We start from the raw sequence: 22,042 nt of genomic DNA on the forward strand, positions 1-22,042 counted from the left end.
TAAGATGAGAACAGACTTCAGAGCAGATGGCTTTTTCAGCACCCACCCAGCTTCTCTAAGTAAAATATACACAAGCCAAACCAAGGGATTCACTGGAGAGATTTGAAGTTGAAAGACCTTGGTTCTAGTTCTCAATAGCTGCATGACCCCCATTTCCCCTCTATAAAATGAGGATATAATCCTTGTATTTCCTACCACACAGTGTTATTGTGTAAGTCAACTCAAGTCGAATTAAGAGAATTACTTTATTACTATTTCTGCTGTAATGATAATTTCCATGGATGAAAACACAGGTTTGCATCCAAAGAAAAAGGTCATCGGCAACATCTGAAATACAAATTGGATATACTTCAGCCTTTTTCTGGGAAGTGGATGCTATAGCCCAATACTTCTATTTCTGTTGGGCATTTAGAACAGCAGGATTTGACCCTTAGTCTATTTTTTATTTCTCAGAATGAGGAGCAGAGTAATTACACTGTTTCAGTTTTGAAAATAGTCATGTATACAGATATTTCCCATCCACTCCTATCTCCTTTAACCGGCACACCATGGGCTGTTAGGCATGTGGGCAGAAGGGCAGTTTCCAGAGAACAATCTCTTCTTTTGGTTCATTTTGTGCTGTCCTAAGGCCAAGCCCAGGCCTGCTTTCCTACTTCCTAACTTATATGCAGAGTAGCAAGATAGATCAAAATAGCAACTTATCCCCCAGTCAGTGTTCCTGAATTTGCACAAGCCAGACCCAGAGTTCTGCTCCATCAAGTACAAGCAAATAATACTATTCAGCAGAATAAGAATGAACTCTGTACTAGATCTTATCCAGACTCCTAGTTATTAGTCAGGTAGGTCAATCATTAGCCAACAAATTTAACAAACAACAAGAGTCCAACTTTGCTCAAAATGATGTGTCATCACATCAGTTCTAGGGTTAGGGCCTCTCCTGAAGGAGTAGCCAGGAATCTAGGCTTTCTGAATCCGTGGCTCCCCATCCCCACCCCCTTTGGAAAGAATGCATTATAAAGAGACCTGTGTTTACCTTAGGTCCCTTCTCACGGCAAAAACAAAACCTTTAGGGGCAGGACAGGCAGTTGGCCCAGAAAAGTAGGAGTCTGGGCCAAAGTCTTATCAAAGCAGTAAATCACTATGATGACTTTTTCAGAACCAAGACAGAACGCCACACAGATCCTTCCACTGGGGGCTAGAGTTCAGGCAGCAGAAGACAGTAGTCTTCTTTTTTGTGGTTCACTGTTCATTAGTATTTAGGTGAAGGCAGAACCTCCAGAAATGTGCAGCTGTGTACACAGAACTCAACGTTTCTACAAGTTTTCACTAAATCTTCCCAAAGGAAATTATTTCAAGGAACATGATTGTACACTCAATGCAGCCTCTGAGGCTGGGATACAACAAAGTATAGCTTCTCTGTTGCTTGTGCTAATTTGGCCTAACAATACCAGGTAAACGCAAGTTCTTCATCAGTCAGCACCATACCATCCATAAGTGGAACCATTGGTTACAGCAAATGGAGAAATTTTTAGTGCTGTGGATAAGTTCACTTACCTTGGCAGTATACTTTCCAAGGATATACTCACAGATGACGAGATTGATACATGCATTGCCAGAGCTAGCTCAGTGTTTGAGAAGCTCCAAAGAAAAGTCTGGGAGGGAAGAGGTATTATTAGGCTGCCTACCAAACTGAAGGTCTACAGACCTCATTGTATGCCTATGAAACCTGGACAGTCTACCAGTGCCATGCCAGGAAACCAAATTGCTTCCATTTGAATTGTCTTAGGAAGATTCTGAAGGTCACCTGGCAAGATAAACCAGACACTGAGGTCCTTTCTTGAACTAAGCTGCCAAGCATTCAAATGCTACTGCAGAAAGTACAACTCCTATGGGTTGGCCACATTGTTCGAATGTTAAACGTACATTTGCCTAAAAGATTACCCTTATAGAGAACTCATACAAGACAAGCACTCACATAGAGGTCAGATGAAGTGGTACAAGGACACTCTTAAGATCTCTCTGAAAAACTTTGGAATCAACTGTATCACATGGGAGATATTGTCACAGCCAGTGTTCTATGAGCAAAGCAGAATTGCAGCTGCTCAAAAGAAATGCAAGACGCACAAGTTTAGAGACATTTCCGCTCCAAATGTTTATGTGGATTATTTGTGCCCAACATGCAGAGCTTTCTGAGTTTGTATTGGTCTGATCAGTCACAGTGGAACACACCACACCTTACTCCAACATAATGAAGTCATTTTGGTCCTCTTTGAGGATGAAGGACAACAACCAACCAGCCAATCTCAAGGAATAAAAAAAAGAGGTCTCATGATATAATGGAAGGAGCATGGGACCAGGAAAAGGGACCAGCATTCTCCTTTTGATTCTTCTGCATAACTGCCTGTATGGCCTTAAAGGAATGCCTTCTTCCCCAATGGGCTTCAGCTTGACAGACCTCATCTGTAAAAATAAGAAAGCTGGATTAAATTATTTCTGCTCTTTTATGTTCTCAGGTCATTTTCTCCACTGACATTCTATGTTCTATGATCAAAGGCCCTCCTCGCTCTAATATACTTTGGTCCTAGGATTTCTTCTAGGTTTGTCAAAGTATAGTAGAAATCAAAACATAGACTCACAACCCTAGACTTTCATTGCAAGCCTGGCCTTCCTAGACCCCTGCTATATGTCTTTCTAGCCTAGCCCTGCCTTACAAGGAGACATAGGGAGGCCCCCTCCTCGGGGACCAAAGTGTAGCAAAGAAAATGAATATATCTAGTGTTGTATTATCTTGTTTTTCATGCCCAGAGCCTCACACAGTGTGGCACATTTTAGGTGCTTAATCAGCGCTTGTTGCTTTATAGGCAGTTTCAGAGTTAGTTTGCTCAGAGTACTGAGAAGTTAAGCATTTTATGCAGCTAGCATGGGATAGAGGCTAGACTTAACTCTAGCTTCTCTGACCACATTTTAGATGGGGGAAATACTCAGACAAAAATTAAATTCATTTCTGCCCTCAAGGAGCTTCCACAGAGAACAAGCATTCATTAACTGCCTACTATGTGCCAGGTACTGCACTAAGCACTTTACAGAGATTATCTCATTTGATCCTTTATTTATTGGGATGAAACATCATGTACATTGATCAGTAAACAGTAAAACAGTAAAAAAAATTTATAAAATAAAAATTATGCACAAAATACCAAATAAAAAAAATTTTGAGAGGTGTGTGTGAAATGGCAAGTTGTTCAGCCAACAAGCATTTATTAAACTCAACACGACTCCGGCAAGTCATTTCTCCTTTCAGAGCTAGTTTCCTCATCTGGAAAATGGAAAATGGTAGCCACTGTTGGACTTCTTTCACAATGTTGTGATTCTTTTGTGAGATGTCTATGAAAATTCTTTGAAAACTATAAAGATCTATTAAGGTGTTGATGTCAACTCTGTTGAGCTTTGTGGGTGGGATGGGACAATGTAAACCCAGAGAATTCAGGGTGAATGAGATGGGAGAAAGGAAGAACGGTGGAAATCTTTCACAACTATTTCTTGAATTGGTCTTTCTTTTTAATTCCATTCCTTTCAAGTCAGCGAGCATTTTTTAAATGCTTACAATGTGCCAGGCACTAGGCTAAGCTCTGGGAATACAAATATAAGCAGAAAGAAAGACAGTCCTCAGCCTTTGTTTACATTCTAATGGGGGAAGACAACATATAAAAGGAAACTGAAGGACGGGGAATAGGGGGAAGGTATCTGCCAAGGGGGCATGGTCAAGAAGAGTCTGGTGGAGATAAATTGACTGCAGCCTGGAGAGGAGTGAAGACACAGTTTGCCCAGGTCTCCTCCTTAAAATGGAGGTTCAGGGAGGAACTGGTCAACCAGAGGAAGAGGTCAAGGGAGCAGGAAGGTACTTCCAATATGAGAAGCAATCCAGGTGTGGAGTGAGTTTCTGAGGTAAAGAGGATTCTGTGGCATAGTAGAGAAGGTCCCATGGAGTTGAGGTAGCAGTGAAGCCTGGCTTTTGGAGGAGGAGAAAGGGAAAAGTTCCCTTCACTCTCGTCCTCTGGAAACTCAAAAGCAAAGGAGGCTGAATTGCTCAAGCTGAACCCAGTCCCAGAGGCCTCAGTTCTGCTCCACTACTCAGGGGTGCTCTCTATTTGCTGTAGCTGGCTGTTTTCATTTTCCACTATGCCTGGGCTTAGCTCCAGCTCTCCTTCCCCTTCCTCAATCCTGCCCTGGTGGCTCCTGGCCCCCACCTGGAAGCAGGGCCTTCTCTAGTCTGAGAAGGAAGCCTACATTGTTGTTGGAAAGTAGCTGAGCCTCCTTAGGTCCAGATTCTTATCCCTCTGGATTAAAAACTGGACAAAATTGATTAGAAGGCAATATCTACTTGCCTCTGGTTTCTTCATGATACTGCCAGAACTATCTTCATAATGGCTTCAGTGATTTCGCATTGTCGTTTAGTCATTTCAGTCTTGTCTGACTCTTCATGACCCCTTTTTGGATTTTCTTGGTCAAGATTTTAGAGTGGTTTGCCATTTCCTTCTCCAGCTCATTAAGTGACCCTTTCCCAGGGTCACACAGCTAGTGTCTGAGGCTGGATTGAAATCTACTGTCACCTAGCTGCCCTGGTTTTACATTGCCGACCGAATAAAGTCCAAACTGCTTAGTCTGGCATTCAAATCTCTACACAATCTAATTCCTCTCTGCCTTTCCAACCCTATCTCCCAATATTCCCCTTCAAAAAATCTGCTCTCTTGCCAAACAAGACTGGGACTCCCAGTCTCCAGACCTTTGTTCCTGTCATGGCTTTGACCTCTAAATGAACCTCCCTTCCTCCATCTCCCTTCAATCCTGTTGAACTGCTCAGAACTGCTTCCTCCCATGAGGCTTTCTGTGGTTGAAGAAAAATTATTAATACTGTGGAAGAATATTTTAGAGTTAAACTGAAAGTGTTAAGAGATGGTCTGAAAGAGGCAGCTAGGTGGTATAGTGGATAAAGTGTAGGGCTTAAAGTCAGGAAGACTCATTTTACTAAGTTCAAATCTCACCTCAGGCACTTACTAGCTGTGGGTCCTTGGGTAAGTCACTAAACCCCATTTGCCTCAGTTTCCTCATTTGCAAATTGAGCTGGAGAAGGACATGGCAAGCCTTCTGTATCTCCACCAAGGATACCCCAAATGGGGTTGCAAAGAGTTGGTCCCGACAGAAATACTACAATGTTCTGTAAAGCAACGTCTCTTCCACAATCTCACATAGCGCTTTGTAGCACCTCTGTAGCAACAATTCAACTAGCAGCTGTTGTGGGGTGTAAGACCCAACAAGACCAGCAACAAGAGCTGCCAGCACAGGTTTTTTGATCTGCTTTACTAAGGAAAAGTGACTTTAAGGGGTTAACAATCTCACTTTAATCACATATAGATACATAATTCACTAAGCTCAGGAGGAAAAAGCAGCACCCCGAACCTCAGAGCAAATACAAACAAATTACAAACATACATTATAAACAGACCAAATACAAACCAATATCTGGGTTAACAAGGCTGGGAGGCAGTTACACAATGGCTTGCTCAGAATCACCCCCCAATCTTCCAGTGAGTGAGAGCCCCCAAAAGTCAAACACCAAGCCTATCAGGGCCCTGGGGCACTTGATTACCTCAGTGCTGAGAAGTACTCAAAGAACCATGAAAAGTCCCATTTAAGGTATGAGAAAGTTAATCCCTAGTACCACCAAGTACAAATCAATGACTCCTGATTATCTTAGCACTGAGAAACATTCCAAGACAAAAAGATCCCATTTTACCTGCCCCATTCAAACAAAGGCCAGAATCATTAAAGGAACTTAAGAGAGGAACAGCAAAAAGTCCCACCTTAATTACTGATACACCCTCTCCAAGACCAGGTCTTATTTATGATGTTGTCTTATCTCCCCAAACAGACTGTCTATAAGGCAGTGCAAAGATTCCCGAAATTTGAAGTCAGGACCTGGATTCGAGTTTATCTTCTTGACCCAGTTCCCATTTCTGTAAAATGAAGGGGGCTGGCTAGCTACATGATCAATAGCAGCCCCTTCCAGATCTGAATCCGATGGTTCTTAAGGGCAGGCCACTTTTGTTGGTCAGCATAGTCCCCACAGCCAAGCCCTAGTCTGGGCACATAAGTAAGTTTGATTCATAATAAACACCTGTTGAAATGAACCGAACCAAATCGTGGGTCAAGTGCCAAGAATCGGATGATTTGGGACCAGCCCTGCCCGCAGTCGCCCTCTTTTCTCCTCCTCTGTAGCTTCAGCATTCCAGAACCTCCTCCTCGGGAGGGGAAGGAACCCTAGATTGGAGGGAACGTCCCTAGGTGAGAGTCTGGTAGGCTCTCGTTACTACCTGTACAACCTGGGGAAGAGCCAAGAGGCAAGAGCCCTCAGTTTTCCCATCTGTAAAATGTAAAATTAAATACACAATCAGTCCCTGGTAAAGGCTCAGCCCGACAGCCATCGTGGGGGGTGGGGGTGGAGAAAGGAGGAAAGAACCCATAGCTCCGCGGGGGGGGGGGGGGGGGAGAAAGGAGGAAAGAACCCATAGCTCCGCGGGGGGGGGGGGGGGAAGTGGTGAGAACGCGCACGCCTAGTTCTCTGTCTAGGGGGCGCGCACGGCTGCGTCCGTTCCGGGTTGGGGAGGAGAGGGGGCGGGACACAAGGGGCGGGGGCAAGGGCGGGGGCGGGGGCAGGTCGGGTGGGTTAAGACAGGACCGCAGCGGAGCGCAGGCAGCGGCCACAGCTGCAGGGTCCGTGTCGGAGGCGGCGTTGGAGTTGGCTGCTGGAGTCAGTGTCTGCGATGGAGCAGCCGAAGAAGGCGGTGGTGGTGACGGGTAAGAAGGTCCCGTTGGGGAAGGGGCAGTTCTGGCCTGCGAAGCGCCTTCTGAGCGAAGGGGCAGCCCTGGGGACACCTGACCAGTCTTCCGATCGCTGTCCCTTGGGCTTGAAGTTGAATCTGTTCCTTCTCTGTCCTTCCCCTCCAGCCTTCTCTGGCTTTGGAGAGGAGGGAGCTGTTTCTCAGCAGTTGTGGGGAAGAAGCACCTCACTCTTGTCCCCTTCATCCCCATTGCCCCCTAGCACTGGACTCTAGGGAAAGGGTCAGAAGGAACCGGACCACCACCCCCGGGGGGCAGACCCAGAGTGACAGAATGAGGCGTACGGGGGGAGGGGGTGACCAGTCTTTGGAAGGAGTGACCGGCTCTTGCCCCGCTGCTGTGGACTTGTCAGAAAGTCGCCTCTCCCCACCCCCACGTCCCCCAGAGTACAAAAGGAGAGGTTGATTTGTGGGGAAGAAGGCGTCTCGTTGACAAATGAACCCTCTCGGGAATTGTTTAGTGTTCACTTCACCACTGCCCAAGTCGAGATTTGTGTCTGAGATATGTAGGATGGGGAGGGGGGAAGGACGTGTTGCTCTAGGTTTTAGACGGGTGACTCAGGGGAGAAAGTGGCAAGTACCGTGAACTCTTGCGCATACCTGAATTGCCCATCACGGGGGAAACCAGTGCCAAAGGTCCTGTCTCCTCACAGATTGGGGAGAGAGAGTGAAGCGCCTGCCCTCAGGGCTTCCCTCGCACAACTTTTCTGCCTCTAGGTATATGGGAGGTGGGGCAGAGGAGGAAAGAAGGTTTAAAAGTCGTGGCTGACCTATTTGGCACTCCTCCCTCTTTACTATCTCAACTCTCAAAATAAAAGCAGTTTTGTTTTCCGTTAAGAAAGATGCATGAGTTTCGTTTTGGGGGAGTTTGGAGGAGAGTAGGAAAGGAGGGAATGGGGAGGCGGCAGCGGCTTCAAGATTTTTTGCAACTGGCAAGCTGCTAATTATTTTATGCCACATTCTTGTCTCCCCCATGAGATGATGCCAGGGTGCTCTCTGGGTGTTCTGGGCTGTTTATCTGATGGCATTGACTAAGACCATGTGCAGGCTCAAAGGGTGAGGGTTTTCGAAAGTTTACTCACGAACCAGGATGAGGCTTTGGCCATCCTCACACACCTACTGGTTTCCTAGTGCTGCTGAGAAGCTGGCACATTAAAAATGAACTTTCCCCATCTGTAATACTGTAGCAAACCACTTTTCCTCACAACCACACGCTGAGGTAGGTAATACAACTATTATTTACAAATGAGTAAACAGACTCAGAGATAGGAAGTCAAAAGCAGCACTCAAACCTGGATCTTCTGACTCTTTTAAGTCCGTTTATTCTTTCTCCTTGCCACGTTGCCTTCCTGTAGCGAATGGTACTATTCCACCAATGAAAGAAATGCCAATTCAGCAGCAAGGGAATGTCTGTATGTCTGTCTTTCCTATAATTATAATTCCTATAATTCTGAAATGAGTTTATTCATTGGAAGGATTTTATGACAAACCTGTGTGGGAATGGCCCAAGACCACTTTTCTTAATCTTTTTCTTGTTTGTTTTCTTATAGTATTTTATGTACCAAAGTTAAAAAAAATGAAAGATGAATTGGTTTACCTAAAATGAAGTGAAATTAGTGTGGAGTAGTTGCCAGTCTTAAGGGAGTGCCCAGGTAACAGGTGTCTACCTTGTCCCTTCATAAGGCACTTTACTAACAGAGGCAGTGGCTAGAGGACCAGCATCTATCAGGAATAAGTCCAGAAGCCCTACATTCAAGCCTTTCCTCTGGCACTTGATAGTTGGTGTGGCAGTGGGTTAGTCACTTAACCATTCGGTACCCCAGGCAGCTCTGTTTAAAAAAAAACAAAACAAAACAAAACCTAGATTACAGAAGTGTTGAGAAAGTTTATGAAGTTGTATCATCAGTTATTTCCATACCTGTAGGTCCAACCCCCCCCAAACTGATAAAATCGCACATCCAGCCCAGATTTTGAATGTTCCCCGATCCGAAAACGATGGTCCTTTCTAGGCATATGCACATTTATGCAGTAGCAATGGCAAGGTGATGAAATGCTGGGTTCTTAATCTGGCTGTGTGTGAGCCGTGACAAATCCCAAATTCTCTACACCTCACTTTACACCTCTGTATAATTAGGAGATTAGAGTGGTGAAGTGAAAAAAAGCTCAGTTTGGAGTCAGAGGACCTGGGTTTGAGTCGCAGCTCCCCCTCCCTATGTAACCTTGGGAAAGTCACTTAACCTCTTTGGCCTCAGCTTCTTCATCTGTGTGACGGGGGGATGGGACTAGATTATCTTTAGATTTGGCTTTTTATCTCGCTCTAAACTCTGTTACCTCTAATGCACTGACTAGCCTTGACTGTAGAGGTCTGTTGAGGAGGCATGACTCTTTTCTCTCTGGAGGTATGAGGGTAGAGGCAGGTGAACAGCTACAGAATGTCAGAAGTGATGCTGGGGGGCCAACTTCTTTTACTTAAATGTGCTTCTTTATTACAAGAGAAGGTTCCAGCTGTGGCAGATGGGACCAGGAGAGTTTCAAAAATCAATCAGACTTAAAAACAAAATCCTATGATCGATTAAGGCCTCTCAACTTGTCACTTTCTATAACCATAGGCCTCTACCTACTCCTATGTTGATAAGTTGAATACTTTCCTTGTGGCTTAGAATATTTTTGGATATCTTGATAGTTATTTTATGCTCACAAGTCACTTCTCGATACTTTTGTCTGCCAAATTTTGAGGATGTCCAAGTAACTTAATTCATGTTGACATCAACAAGAAAGATGGGTATATTGGAAAGCTACTTCTCTCTGGTTATTCATCAAAAGGAAAGAACATAATGTGGGCTCAGGTTTTTACCAAATGGCTCTAGCTTCTGGAAGAGCCATCAGCAGCATCCTGTCTACTTTTCCTCATGCTTTCAAGTTTGTTTGTCAGCGACTCAGCTGCTGTTTCCTTGTCCCTCCTGTAAGCCCTCCACCCCGCCTTTCTTGACTTCTCTGAAGCACAGTGCTGTGGAAAGACTGTGGAAAGACTAGGGAACCCCAGAAAGAAGTTCAGAAGTTTTAACTCTGCTGCTTACTAGCCAGGTGACCTTGGGCAGGTGGCATCCCCTCTCCAAGACTCAGTTTCTTCCTTTGTAAAATTGGAATGCTTGCATTCCATTCGTCAGAAGGCTGTTGTTGGGATGGAGTTGTATTCGTGATCAAGTGTTGGTATTTTGTGGATTTGTTGTGGAGACTCAGACCCATTGAGCTGATGAGTCAGGAAGCAGGACTCCTAAGAACAAAAATGTTTGCTTTTATGATAGCAGCTGACTTTCCTGCCACCAGTAACAGAGGAAGGTAGTTCAAATACTATTTCATGATTCTTAGGACGTGTATTTAGAAAACCTACGGTTCTTTTCCATTTGCTTTTTGACTTGGATAAATCCGATCATTTTGGGGAGCTAATTGTAATAGAGTCATGATCAGAGTTGGAAAGGATCTTAGCCGTCATCAAGCAGTCCAACCCCTTCATTTGGTAGATGTGTAAGCAAAGGCTCAGAAAGAGGAAGGAAAAAGTTCATTAGTTACAGAGCCAAAACTGATAGCTCACATTTCTGTGGCACTCAAGGCTTACAAATCACTCTCCCCACAACAACCCTATAAGGTAAGATGTAAAAATGTTATCATAAGGAATCAGAGATTAAATGACTTGCTTGTTGTCACCCAAGGTGAGGCAGGATTTGAACCCAGGTGGCTGATCTGAGTCATCAGCTCGTTCCACTACCTCTGCCTTAATATTCTATTCTGACTACAATTCAGTTCTCCAAAATCTTCTTCTAATGTTCTGTTATTTCATGCCATCTTTTTGGGCAGGTGCACATTGAACCTGGTCCTAGGAAAGAATCCTTGAGCTACTAAGGTATTCCATGGAGCTCTTTAAGGCAAGCAAAGATGTGGTACACAGCAGCCTGCTGGTTGGGTGGAAATGCCAACATTCTCATGATACCCTCCTTCTTTGCTTGCAGGATTTGGACCATTTGGAGAACATACAGTTAATGCCAGCTGGATCGCTGTTCAGGTAATAGTATACTTTCTAATATTGTGTACCTATGCAAATATGCTCCCTTCAACCTGAAACTTTTATGTGGTAAAGAAAGAAAGATACCCCTGGCTAAGAGTGTCTGCCATGAAATTTATTTAGAGAAGAATTTATTTAGAGAACCTAGAATAAGTTATAATCTTATAGATATAGTTTGGAATTTATTTAGAGGACCTCGAATAAGTTACAATCTTATAGATGCAGTTTGTAATTTTCCTTATTAAATCTTGACCAGTATCTATGGGCATTTGCTATAGATTTTGTCACTTGGAAATTAGCCCACGTTCTGCATGTAAGAAGCTGTGCCACCAAGGGCAGGAAACCATGGATTCTGGAAGTTAGTATTCTAACAGCCAGAAATGGGCAGAGTTCATTCCTCAGAATGGGCGTTGTCCACAATGTGTGGGCACCTCTGCAGGAGACTTGTTGCCTCCACAAGAATTGTCCCCCCAAACAGTGTTGTATTTTCGTCAACTTACTTGAAAGATGGACTTAACAATAACAACATTCATGATAAATAATGGAGGCAGTGTGGGATAGTGGATAGGGAGCCCAGCCTCAGGGCCTGAAAGACCTGGGTTCAAGTCCTACCTCTGACATGTTTTGTCCCTTATGTCCTTGGGAAGTTAATCTCTCAGTGCTCTCACTAGAGGGTGTCCAATTGGTGCCTAAATCAAATTAAAATATAATTGGGAAATATCTAACAAATTATATAAAAATGCAATAGAACACGGATAATGCTAATGTGTGCTTTTTCTGAACCAACATTAAGTGGTCCCCTTTCTGTTTGAGTTTGACTCCACTCCTCTTGGCAACCCTTTAAGACTAGGAATTGCAGAGAAGATGTTGACCTGTATTGAGAGAGGGATTTCCTCATCTGGGAGTCCTCTATTACAATGACAGCACAGGCCTGCTCACTAGCCCCTTATTAATAATGCCTTTGTATAAGATTTGACTTTGAATAAAGCTCTTTCATAGCCATGTTCTCTAGAACATAGGGAACTAACTAAGAAAGTTTATCTGCTACTCATCCTCTCTTCCTCTATTAGCCTATGCTATCTTGGATAAATACAAAGTTCTATCTTTATCTTCACAAATAGAATCTTAAGGGAGAACTTTCTGTTCTTTACAATGGAATTTGGGCCTGTTCCTCAAAGCAGCCTCCTTTGTCAGACCGAAGTTCTTCACGCAGAGGTACCCTAACTTTGTACAGTTTAGGTTCAGATGAAATATGGTAAAAACTGGCCCCAAGATGACTGATCCAGCCCTTTCACAGTCATGCCCTGTCTAATCTCTGTGACACTTTGCACCTCTGATCTTGGAGTTTTGGGGGGCCTAGGCACCCTTCTAAGGTTCCAAGCTCAGCCCAGCTTAGAGAGAAGAGGAATCATTGAAATGTGGAAGGGCACATCCCAGCTTAGTTGGCTCAGAACAACTGCAGACTGGCTCCTGCCCAGCTGGGGTTTAGTCCAGCTGTCCTTAGCCCAAGGTCAACCTGGGCAGCCAACTCCCATTTTGGGGTAAGAAGTGGTGTTAAGTGGGATGGCATGAGAGAAGACAATACTGAGCTTGGGTGAGAGAGAAGAGAGAAAGAGAAAAGAGAGAGAGCAAATGTTTTCCTGCTTGTTTAAATCATATCCATTGAGTTTGCCACACAAAACAAAACAAAACAACATATTATTGCTGACTTCATCAGGGATTCCCATTCTTCCACCTCCCATGTAAAGGTCTTGACCATGGGAGAGATCTCAGAATTTGTAACTGATTAAAAAATCAAAGTTGCACATCCTATTTCCAACCTAAAAATTGGTTTTTGTAACCCTCTCTCGAATAGTGGTCTTTCAGTGGCCTTCTTTCCTCCAAGGTTAGTTTGACGCTCAGGTGAGAAGCATCTCAAACTCCGAAATCTGAAACGTTTGAACAGCGTGGAAGAGATTTGCCTTTCCTAGCTAGGTTCCCGTCCCAAGAGTCCTAGACAAAAAGGAACAGCATGTCTCTGAGCACGTGCACGCCTGGCATTGTGCGAGCCTCAGACAGGGGACTCACGGAGCTGCGCGGACACAAAGACATGTGTCTGAGTTTCTGAATCCCAGACGGTGTGATCTGCATCTTAATAGAAGAAAAATCAATTAAACAATCTTTGTAAACCCTTGCTAGCTTTGGGGCTAAGCTAGTTCTGGTTTATTGCATCTTTTATTATCCTGCAACCAGAGGATAAAATTCTTCTCCCCACCCCCATCTCTGTAAGCCCTCCCCTTTCTAGTTTTCCTCTCAGTGTTTAAATTTATGAAATACAAACTGTCTACACATTAACCAAATGGTTTATTTTGAATCAAATACATTCCCCAAGAAAACATTCTGCACCTGATATTTCATGTTTTCTCTAGTTGGTGCAAAGTTACTCTGATAAGCAGCCATAAACATCTTCTACACCTGCTTCGAGGAACGCGGTTCGTGTTGTCAACTGTGATGGCAGTGATACCTATGTTTATGTGACAATAGCCCTTGTTTACCTGGGGGTTAAGTGTTTACAAAGTGCTTTCTTTATGAGAGCCCTGGGAAGCAGGCCATGGTTGGATCATCCCCATTTTACAGAAGAGAGGACTGAGATCCACAAATATAAAGTGACATGGCCAAGGTCACACAGCTAATAGATTTCAGTAGAACTCAAATCCAGCACCACTAACTTCCAGTCCTTTGCTCATTCTGTACCAGTCGACACCATTTTACCATTTGTAAGGCACTTTACCATCTCACAATAGATCTTATGAGATCAATGTTATAAATAAAATCCTCATTTAGTAGATGGTAAAACTCTCAGAAAATAAGTAACTTGCCCACAATATCATGGTTAGTTAATGACAGAGCAGGTGGTCTGATCTGATTCCACGTTTAACCTTTAATGTTAAGATTTCTACTTGTCTGCTTCAAACTGCTCTTCTGAGACACAGGCTGCTCTGTGGTGAAGAAATCCCTTTTTATCACAAACTCGTGTTTGTTTTTTCTGAGCGCTCAACTTATGCTCTGTTTCAATGTGCAGAGTAAGCTTGTGCCATGGCACAAAAACGAACTCTTTCCCACGGGCCACATTTGGCTGTTGGATGTTTGGGGCACTGAGGGGTGACCCTCTTGTTTTCAGGGTGACGGCCCTCTCTTTTCTGTTTGGTTCTCCAAGCTGCTGCATTATTCATGCAGACAATTTCCTGTTTACACCGGGTCTGATAGTTCTCCAGCATGGTGGGTGGGTACGTATATGCGCCTTAAGATGTATAATTCATCGTAGACTCAGGTGTGTCCTGTGGACTGTGAAGCTAATTGTATCATGTGGCCAAGCTCTTGATGTGTTTCTACTCGAGCCGGATGATGAGTAGATGGGTCAGAGGGCATTTTGACATTACCAGGGACAATTGCTGTCAGGGTGTCTAGACAGACCTGATAAGGATATTAAAGGCTAACAAAGAGGCCCATTGTCGAGGGGTCAGGGAATCGGTCAAACATGTTCGTTTTTCTATATTTGTCAGGTATACAAGGCAGTAGACAATAAGTTGTCTGGAGGCCAGAGGACTCCTTTTCACTCCTGAATAGCAGTGCGTGTGCACTCTGTTTGGTAAAATGTTATTTTGATTTTGAATTAGTAAAATCACACTTTATAGAATACGCTGAGAGAATGGCGAGATTAGTTCTTAATTAGATCTCAGCAGAAGTATAAAGGCAAGAGGCATCGCTGCCTACTCAGGGGTTTTTAAAGTGGAATTTTAAAATTGTAAGTTGTTAGAGCTAGAAAAACGACCTTAGAATACATTAGTCCAGCTCCGTCATTCTGTAGACGGGGTAACTGTTTAGCCCAAGGTCACACAGCGGGTTGGGAGCAGAGCCGAGTCTTCGGATTTAGTCAAGTTTGGTTTAGCTCCAAGTACAAGCTTTCTCCACTACTCAGGAGGATGGAGAGAATTCTCCAAAGCTACCTACGGTTTTCTGGCTACATCAGCTTCTTTTCCAATATTCGGATTCTATTTATAGGACAGTCTAGTAACACATCAAATTTAAAATATTGCCTTTAGGGTAGAAAAACATATGAGGGGAGTAAACCTGGGTCCGTACTGGGGAGAGGGGCTAGAACGGCACTTAAGAGTCCATTTCTAATAATGGATCTTGATATGTTACAGACACCAATCGATAGAACAAGCCTTTACTATCAGAGGGCTGAGTCCCAAAGCACCAGCTAGTCATTAATCATGGCTGTTGGTCAGTACACCAGTCCCGTATAAGATTCTCTAGTCAATTAACTAGTCTTTTTGCCTGAACAAATTTTAACAAGAAAAGATTAACATAAACACACAAACAAAAAAAAAGGATACTCCCCCACCAAAACTTGGACAAGAGTGCTTTTGTTTAAAATTGTGTGCCTTAACTCTAAGTTTCCTATTCAACAAACATTTATTAAAGACCTACTGTGTGCTAGGCCTTGAGGATATAAAACCAGATTTTATTTAACCTGAAGTCTATTGTCATTTAATGTTGTCTTTATTTACATAGTTGTACATAGTGTATATTGTTTTATATACTCACCTTGTTATTACTGTAACTATTGCAAATATGCATGTACCAAAGAACCAGAAAATCATAGAGTTGAAAGGGCCTTCAAGGCCAATTTAGTCCAGTCCTCTCCCCAGTGAGTGCAGGAATTCTCTCTATAGCATCCCTAGCAAGTGGTCACACTGTTTCTGCTTGATGACCTCAGTCCACCATAAATCATATAACTGAACACACAATTGTATTGCCTGCTCGGGCTTGTCCCGAGGCAAATCCTACAGGTTTGTCAGCACCCAATTAAAGAAAACTCGGCATCTGAAAGTTTTGCTGAAGTGAGATTATTCACAATTCAGAAGCCCAGACTCTTAGGCTCAGACTGGACATTATAGGCCTTCCGGGCTCTGCTCCAAGACCTTGGGGAAGAGCACTCTGTTTCCCAGAACCCCCCAGTCCTCCTCTCTACACTTCTCATGGTCAAGGAGCTTTTCCTTGGAAACCCAAAATTGACTCCTACAATTTCTACTTATTGCTCTGGGTTCTGCCCTCTAGAGCAAAGCAGAATGAGTCTGACTCTGACCCCTCCTCCACATCACAGTCCTGGAAATACTTGAAGCTAGCTATTTTTGGATTCCACCCCCAACATCTTCTCCAGACTAAACATGTCCAGTTCTCTAACTGATATTCATATGTCGCGTGTGGCGGGGTCTCTAGTACCCTCATTGCAGTGGTTTCCCTTCTCTGCATGGGCCCAAACTGAACACACTACTCCCAATGGGGTCTGACGTGGGTAGAGTACATCTAAGTTCTGAGTTGTACAAAAGGATTTCTTTTCAATAGTGAGCTCTACTCCTTTCCCCCTCTACCATCTCCCCTCACCCTCCTCCATGCTTAAGTGTATTTTGTATACATCTTCCACTAAGGAGCAAGGTAGAGAAACTTAGAATCATAGAATCTGACAGAAAATCCTCAGGAGTCATCCAGAACAGGGGTGGAGAACCTGCAGCCTTGAGGCCAGATGTGGCCTTCTAGGTCCTTGGGTGTGGTCTTTGACAGAGTCCAAGTTTTACAGAACAAATCCTTTTATTAAGGGGATTTGTTATGTGAAGTTTGGATTCAGTCAAAGGGCCACACTTGAGGACCTAGAGGACCACACGTGGCCTCAAGGCTGCAGGTTCCCCACCCCTTCTCCAGAACAACTCCTAGCGTATTAGATGAGTCTCCTCCACATGCTTCCCTCCAAGAGAGGCAATCACAAGGCTCTAGTTGAACATGAACAGTAAGAGGAAATTCTCTGGCTCAGGAGGAAGTTCATTTCATTTTCAGACAAACCAATAGTTAGGAAGTTCTTCCATCAAACTGAAAACTGCTTTCAAAAAGCAAAATCCTATAGTGATTTTGTTGTAAATTCCTTCTAAGTTAAGAGAAAGTAGATCTGAAATTCTAATGCAAGTCATTTGGAAAATGTGATTTGATTTACCCAGAAGTCTGCAGGAACACATCTATTGTGTAAATTCCAGTACACCTGTGTTAACATTCATTAACCATGGCCTGACATCCGTTGTCAGAGGTTATTGGCCCCCGGCAAGTGACTCTCTGAAAGTGTCTTGTTTGTTGTGATTGTGTCTAGTTGTACCACTGTATAAACATTCCTAGTGCCTTTCTTTTATCCATGCCTAGCTCTTCTGCAAGAAAAATGATAAAGAGAATGACTTAGTTTTTAAAAAAATAAGAAACAATGCTCGTTTTAGAGGAATTCTTACTATTCCTTCTGTAAAGATTTATTAACTTATCATTGTACACGAATGAACTTGGGCATAGTGTGTGTAGAAATAACAAGAAGCACAGAGTTTTAACAGTTATCATTTATTTAATTATTTATTTATGACGGTCTTTTTTTTTTTTTGCATTTTGAGTTTTAAATTCTCTCCTTCCCTCCTGCCCCTCCCCCACTCACTGAGAAGGCAAGCAATATGATATCAGTTATACATGCGAAATCATGCAAAAATGTCCATATTAGCCATGTCGGCGCAGAGTTTAAGGGAAATTAGAATGGGATGGTTTTGCTCATCAAGTTTTAGGTCTAATCCAGGAGTGAGGAACCTGCAGCCTCAAGGCTGCATGTGCCCCTCTAGGTCCTCAAGTGCAGCTTTTTGACTTGAGGACCTGGAGGGCTACATGTGGCCTCAAGGCTGCAGATTCCCCACCCCTGCTCTAATCCAAAAGATGGATTAGGTAAAAGAATTAGAGAGAGAAGCAATTGTAAATATTTATCAGAAGCATTTAAAATCGGAATCAAGAAAATCAGAATCATAGAGAAACATAGACTCTCGGAGTTGGAAGGAACATTGACAGTCGTTTGGTCCATCTCCTTTCTCATTGAGTGAAACTTCCATTATGATATATCTTGTACAAGTGGTCGCCTAGCTTCTACTTGAATATCTTTTAGTGTTCCGTGTCTGCCACAATAACTAGGTAATAAATGTTGATTGGTCAACTGACTGATAGTAACAAGAAGCCTGCTCTCTGAGAGGGCAACCCATTCAATTTTTAGTAGTGCTGATTGTTCAGCAGGGCTTCCTTAGTTGACCTGTACTTAGTGATCAAATCCTGTTGTGGTTATGATGAGCCAGTCTTACGTTTATACCATTTATTGCATGTATCTCCAGCCCTTGAGAGTCCACAGACATAGGCGAGAAGAGCTATAGGTGTGAGGTCTGGGGAACAGTAATTACATTGTTGTGTGGGAAGCCAGGAAAGAGCTTTTCGATGATTGTCGTTTATCTCTCTTCTGATACTCATATGCAGGTCTTTGACATTCATGGAATTATGTCCTTTAGCTGGGAAAAAATGCTGAGATTTAGACTGGAAGATTGTTTTTGAGAAGGTGGGCCAGTCTGTGACCGTGCTTAACGTAACTCAGACATGCACGATTGATAGGCAGGCTGCCTATGCGTTGCACTGGATGGGCCTTGGAAAGCCATCATCCCTCTCTCAGTTTTGTTCCTGCAGCATTGTGCTCTTTGGGCCAGAGGCTAAGTGAGGCAGGCCCATCATGCTGGAAGTTCTGGATGAACCAAGGTGTCAGTCCTGTTACAATCCCAAAGAAGGTTTAGGCTGATGTAATTCAAGTACAGATGGGAATAATGATTTGCTGTGTTTTGTAAAAACAAAAGAGAAAAATGCCTAATAATGTCTTACTTTACACTATTTTTTCTTTTTATCAGCCAACTTGCATTTGTTAAACACCTGCTTTGTGCCAGGCACTGGGCTAAGTGTTAGGAATGTAAAGAAAGGCATAAAACAGCCCCTGCTCTCATGGACCTCACAGGCTTATGGGAGACACAACAAAAACTTTGTACAAACAAGGATAAATTAGAGACAAGTAGGAGAAGGAAGGTGCTAGAATTAAGAGGAAATCAGGAAAAGTTTCTTGCAGAATGCAGGATTTTAGCGGAGACTTGAAGGAAGTCAGGAAAACCAGGAAGTGGAAATGAGGAGAGAGAGCATTCCAGGCATGGGGGACAGCCAAGGCAAAGGTGCAGAGTCTGGAAATGGAGGTCTTGTGCAAGAAACAGCAATGAGGCCAGTTCAGTGAGAAGATCAGGAGGGTAGGAAGGGTGCAGGTAATTAATGACAGGCTTTAACAGCCAAACAGAGGATTGTACATTTGATTCTGGAAGCAACTGAGAACCACTGGAATGTATTGAATATGGGCATGATAGAGTCAAATCTGTGTTTCAGGAAGGTCACTTTCACAGCTGAGTGGAGGATGGACTATAGGAAATGCTATATAACTTAGCTGGTGTTAATATCATTATTAAGGGGAAAAGGGGGCCTATAGGAGAGCTCTTAAGGAAGAAATGACAGGATTTGACACATGATTGGATTTGGCAAGTGCGATAGGAGTTGAGGATGACAGTGAGGCTGCCCGCCTGGGAGATACATGTGGCCTTGAGGCCACAGGTTCCCTACCCCTGGGCTAAGTTGTGCCTGAAGAGAACATTGAGAGCAGGTCTGGGAGCAAATATCTGATGCAAAGTGTATAGAGCTGGAACAGACAAATAGAGCTAGAAATGACCTCAGAGATCGTTTAGTTCAACCCTCCAGGAAATGAGCAAACTGAGGCCCAAACTGGTAAAATGACATGCCCATGTCGGTTGACTGCCAGAATTCTGGACCAGGTCCTTTGACATCTTCTCCAATGGTCTTTCCACTTCTGACATCCAGGTTCAGAATTATGAAACATTGACAGATGACATTGACTTTGGCTCTCGAGAACAGAACCAGGGTCAGTAGTTGGAAGCATTAGGAAAAACTTTCTCGCAGAGCTGTCCAAAATGGAATGAGGTGCATTGGAGTAGGGAAGACACATGTGTCAAAGACAGTGTATGGGGGGATAGTTGCCTTTGGGATGAGCTGGTCAAGATCACTGCTGTTGTTTGTCCTTCGTTCTTGAAGAATACCGTGACATCTATGATTCTAAAAATCTATAGTCTAATAAAAACTACCCCATCCTAACCTGGCCAGATGATGAGCCAAAGACTGTCCAGAATACAAGCAAAAGTTGTTCATTTAAGTTTCTGATTTTAATTTAACAGTGATCCCAGCTAGTTTTCTTTCTAGAATGGAAGTTGTATTGGTGAGAAGCAGCCTGGCATAGTGGACAGAGGGCAGACCTCAGAATCTGGCAGACTTGGGTTCCAGTTTGGCCTCTGACACATGCTGCCTGTGTTATCGTGGGCAAATCACAACTTCTCCGGATTCTTGGAAAATTGCTAAGATTATAAATTATAGATTTATAATAGTAAAGGTGTTTTCCTCACTGGCAGTTCCTCCTCACCCATGAAATTACAAGTCTGTAACCTCCTCCCTCTTACTCATCAACCTATTCCCCCAATAACTTCCCCCCCAAAAAAAAGTTGGCACAGATTTTCAGTGTAGTTTTCTGACCCAATCCCTACCTGTATTGCAGTACCTTAAAAGGACAATTCTTTAGACTCACATTCTTCAATTCTGAAACTTTCTTGGCAGCAAGACAATAAGAAGAGATTAAGGTCTAACAACTATAAAACCTCAATTAACCAGAACTTCTAAATGACTGTGATTTTTCTTCACTCCTTGCATTCTTTTTTTGGAGGCAGACTCATTTAGTTGAAAGAATACAAGATTAGAATCCAGAGCCCTGAAGGTCTGGCTTTGCCACTAACTTGAGCTGTGATTTGGGGCATATCATTCATTAACCCTCTTTGGATCTCATTTTCCTGATCTGTAAAGGGAAAGGGTTAGGCCAGATCGGTTCTCAAGCCCCCTCCAGGTCTAACAGAAAGCCCTCAAGTCTAGACTTTGAAGTTGCTGGCCCTAGGTTTTGTATCCCAGATCTGACAGTAGCTGTGACCATGATCAAGGCATTTAAAATGAGCCTCTTTCATCATCTTCAGAATGGGCATGTTGATAATACATGCCTCTCTCACCAGACCATTGTGAGGACATATTTAATGCTTGTCAAATTGAATTCTCATTTGGACCCTCCATCTGTGTTCTTGAGGAACTTCACTCTCTTTGCCTTCTCTCTCAGGTTCTTAAAAGATTTTCCCAGGTAGATATCGTAAATCTCTCCTAGGAGCCTCCTTCATGCTCACCGCTCCCATGCATTTGGTAAACCAAACACTGCCATTCCGTTCTGGGTTTTTGGGTTTCCTGTAACGGCCTACCCCTAGCAGCTGTGTCAACAACAGCAGCCCCAGATCCCTCTCCCCTCAGGTGGAGCTTCATCTCCTGGCGTGATACAATTGCAGGCCTGAAGGAAGAATCCATGCTAGCTGCTTCCGGACATGCTCATGTGCCTTGTATTTTAGCTGCCCTGAAATCTAGCTGTGCCTGACTGAGATGGTTCCCAAGCTGAGCTTTTGTGCCTGGGTATCTTTCATGTCCCAGCCCTTGGGACAGAACCCAAAGACTTTGACCATCTTGGGGCACTTTTCATGTTCATGTTTTATCTTGTTCCTTAACCTTTTGGGGGTATCTCTAGAATTCTAGAATCCTCCTTAGATTGGAAACGTTGGGCTTCCTTACAACTTTCCTGACACTTCAAGAGACTTGGAGGAATTTCCTACCCCGACATGACTCATTCCATTGTTAGCTCCGCTTGTTTGGGAGCTGGTCTTTATTCACTAGAGATCTGCCCTGTAACAAAGCCACATCGAACTGGCAGTCTGTTCATTCTTCCACCTGACACACCTTCCAATGTATGGAAAGGCAGTGATCTTTTCCTCCCCCTCCTCTCCCAAATCATGTTTAAAATGGCAGTCCCACCTTGTCTGAAATAACAGTGAAAAAGAATGTTCCTGCTTCTGAGGAATTCTCTAAAACAAGGCTTAGATATGACACATTTCTAGAGTCTCCTCAAAATGTGGGTGATCCTTCTCAAAGGTACTCAGTATACAACAGGCATATTGGGCATAGGACAATTGCTTATCTCCTCCACCCCAGAAAATGCTTAAGAATCAAAGACTGGGACAGCTACATAGCTCAG

General features: G+C 43.5%; 1 protein-coding gene across 1 annotated transcript in view; it reads left to right on the plus strand.

Moving 5' to 3' along the window:
* Positions 1–6,734: 6,734 nt before the first annotated feature.
* Positions 6,735–22,042, plus strand: part of PGPEP1 (pyroglutamyl-peptidase I) — a 31,638-nt gene continuing 16,330 nt past the window's right edge. Inside the window, exons 1-2 of the mRNA XM_036758271.1 lie at positions 6,735–6,855; positions 10,904–10,956. Coding sequence (XP_036614166.1) covers positions 6,822–6,855; positions 10,904–10,956 — 87 coding nt within the window. The 5' untranslated portion in view covers positions 6,735–6,821. The remainder of the gene's footprint in view (positions 6,856–10,903; positions 10,957–22,042) is intronic.

Source organism: Trichosurus vulpecula, chromosome 1 (genome assembly GCF_011100635.1).
Source record: "Trichosurus vulpecula isolate mTriVul1 chromosome 1, mTriVul1.pri, whole genome shotgun sequence".
Taxonomy (NCBI): Eukaryota; Metazoa; Chordata; class Mammalia; order Diprotodontia; family Phalangeridae; genus Trichosurus; species Trichosurus vulpecula.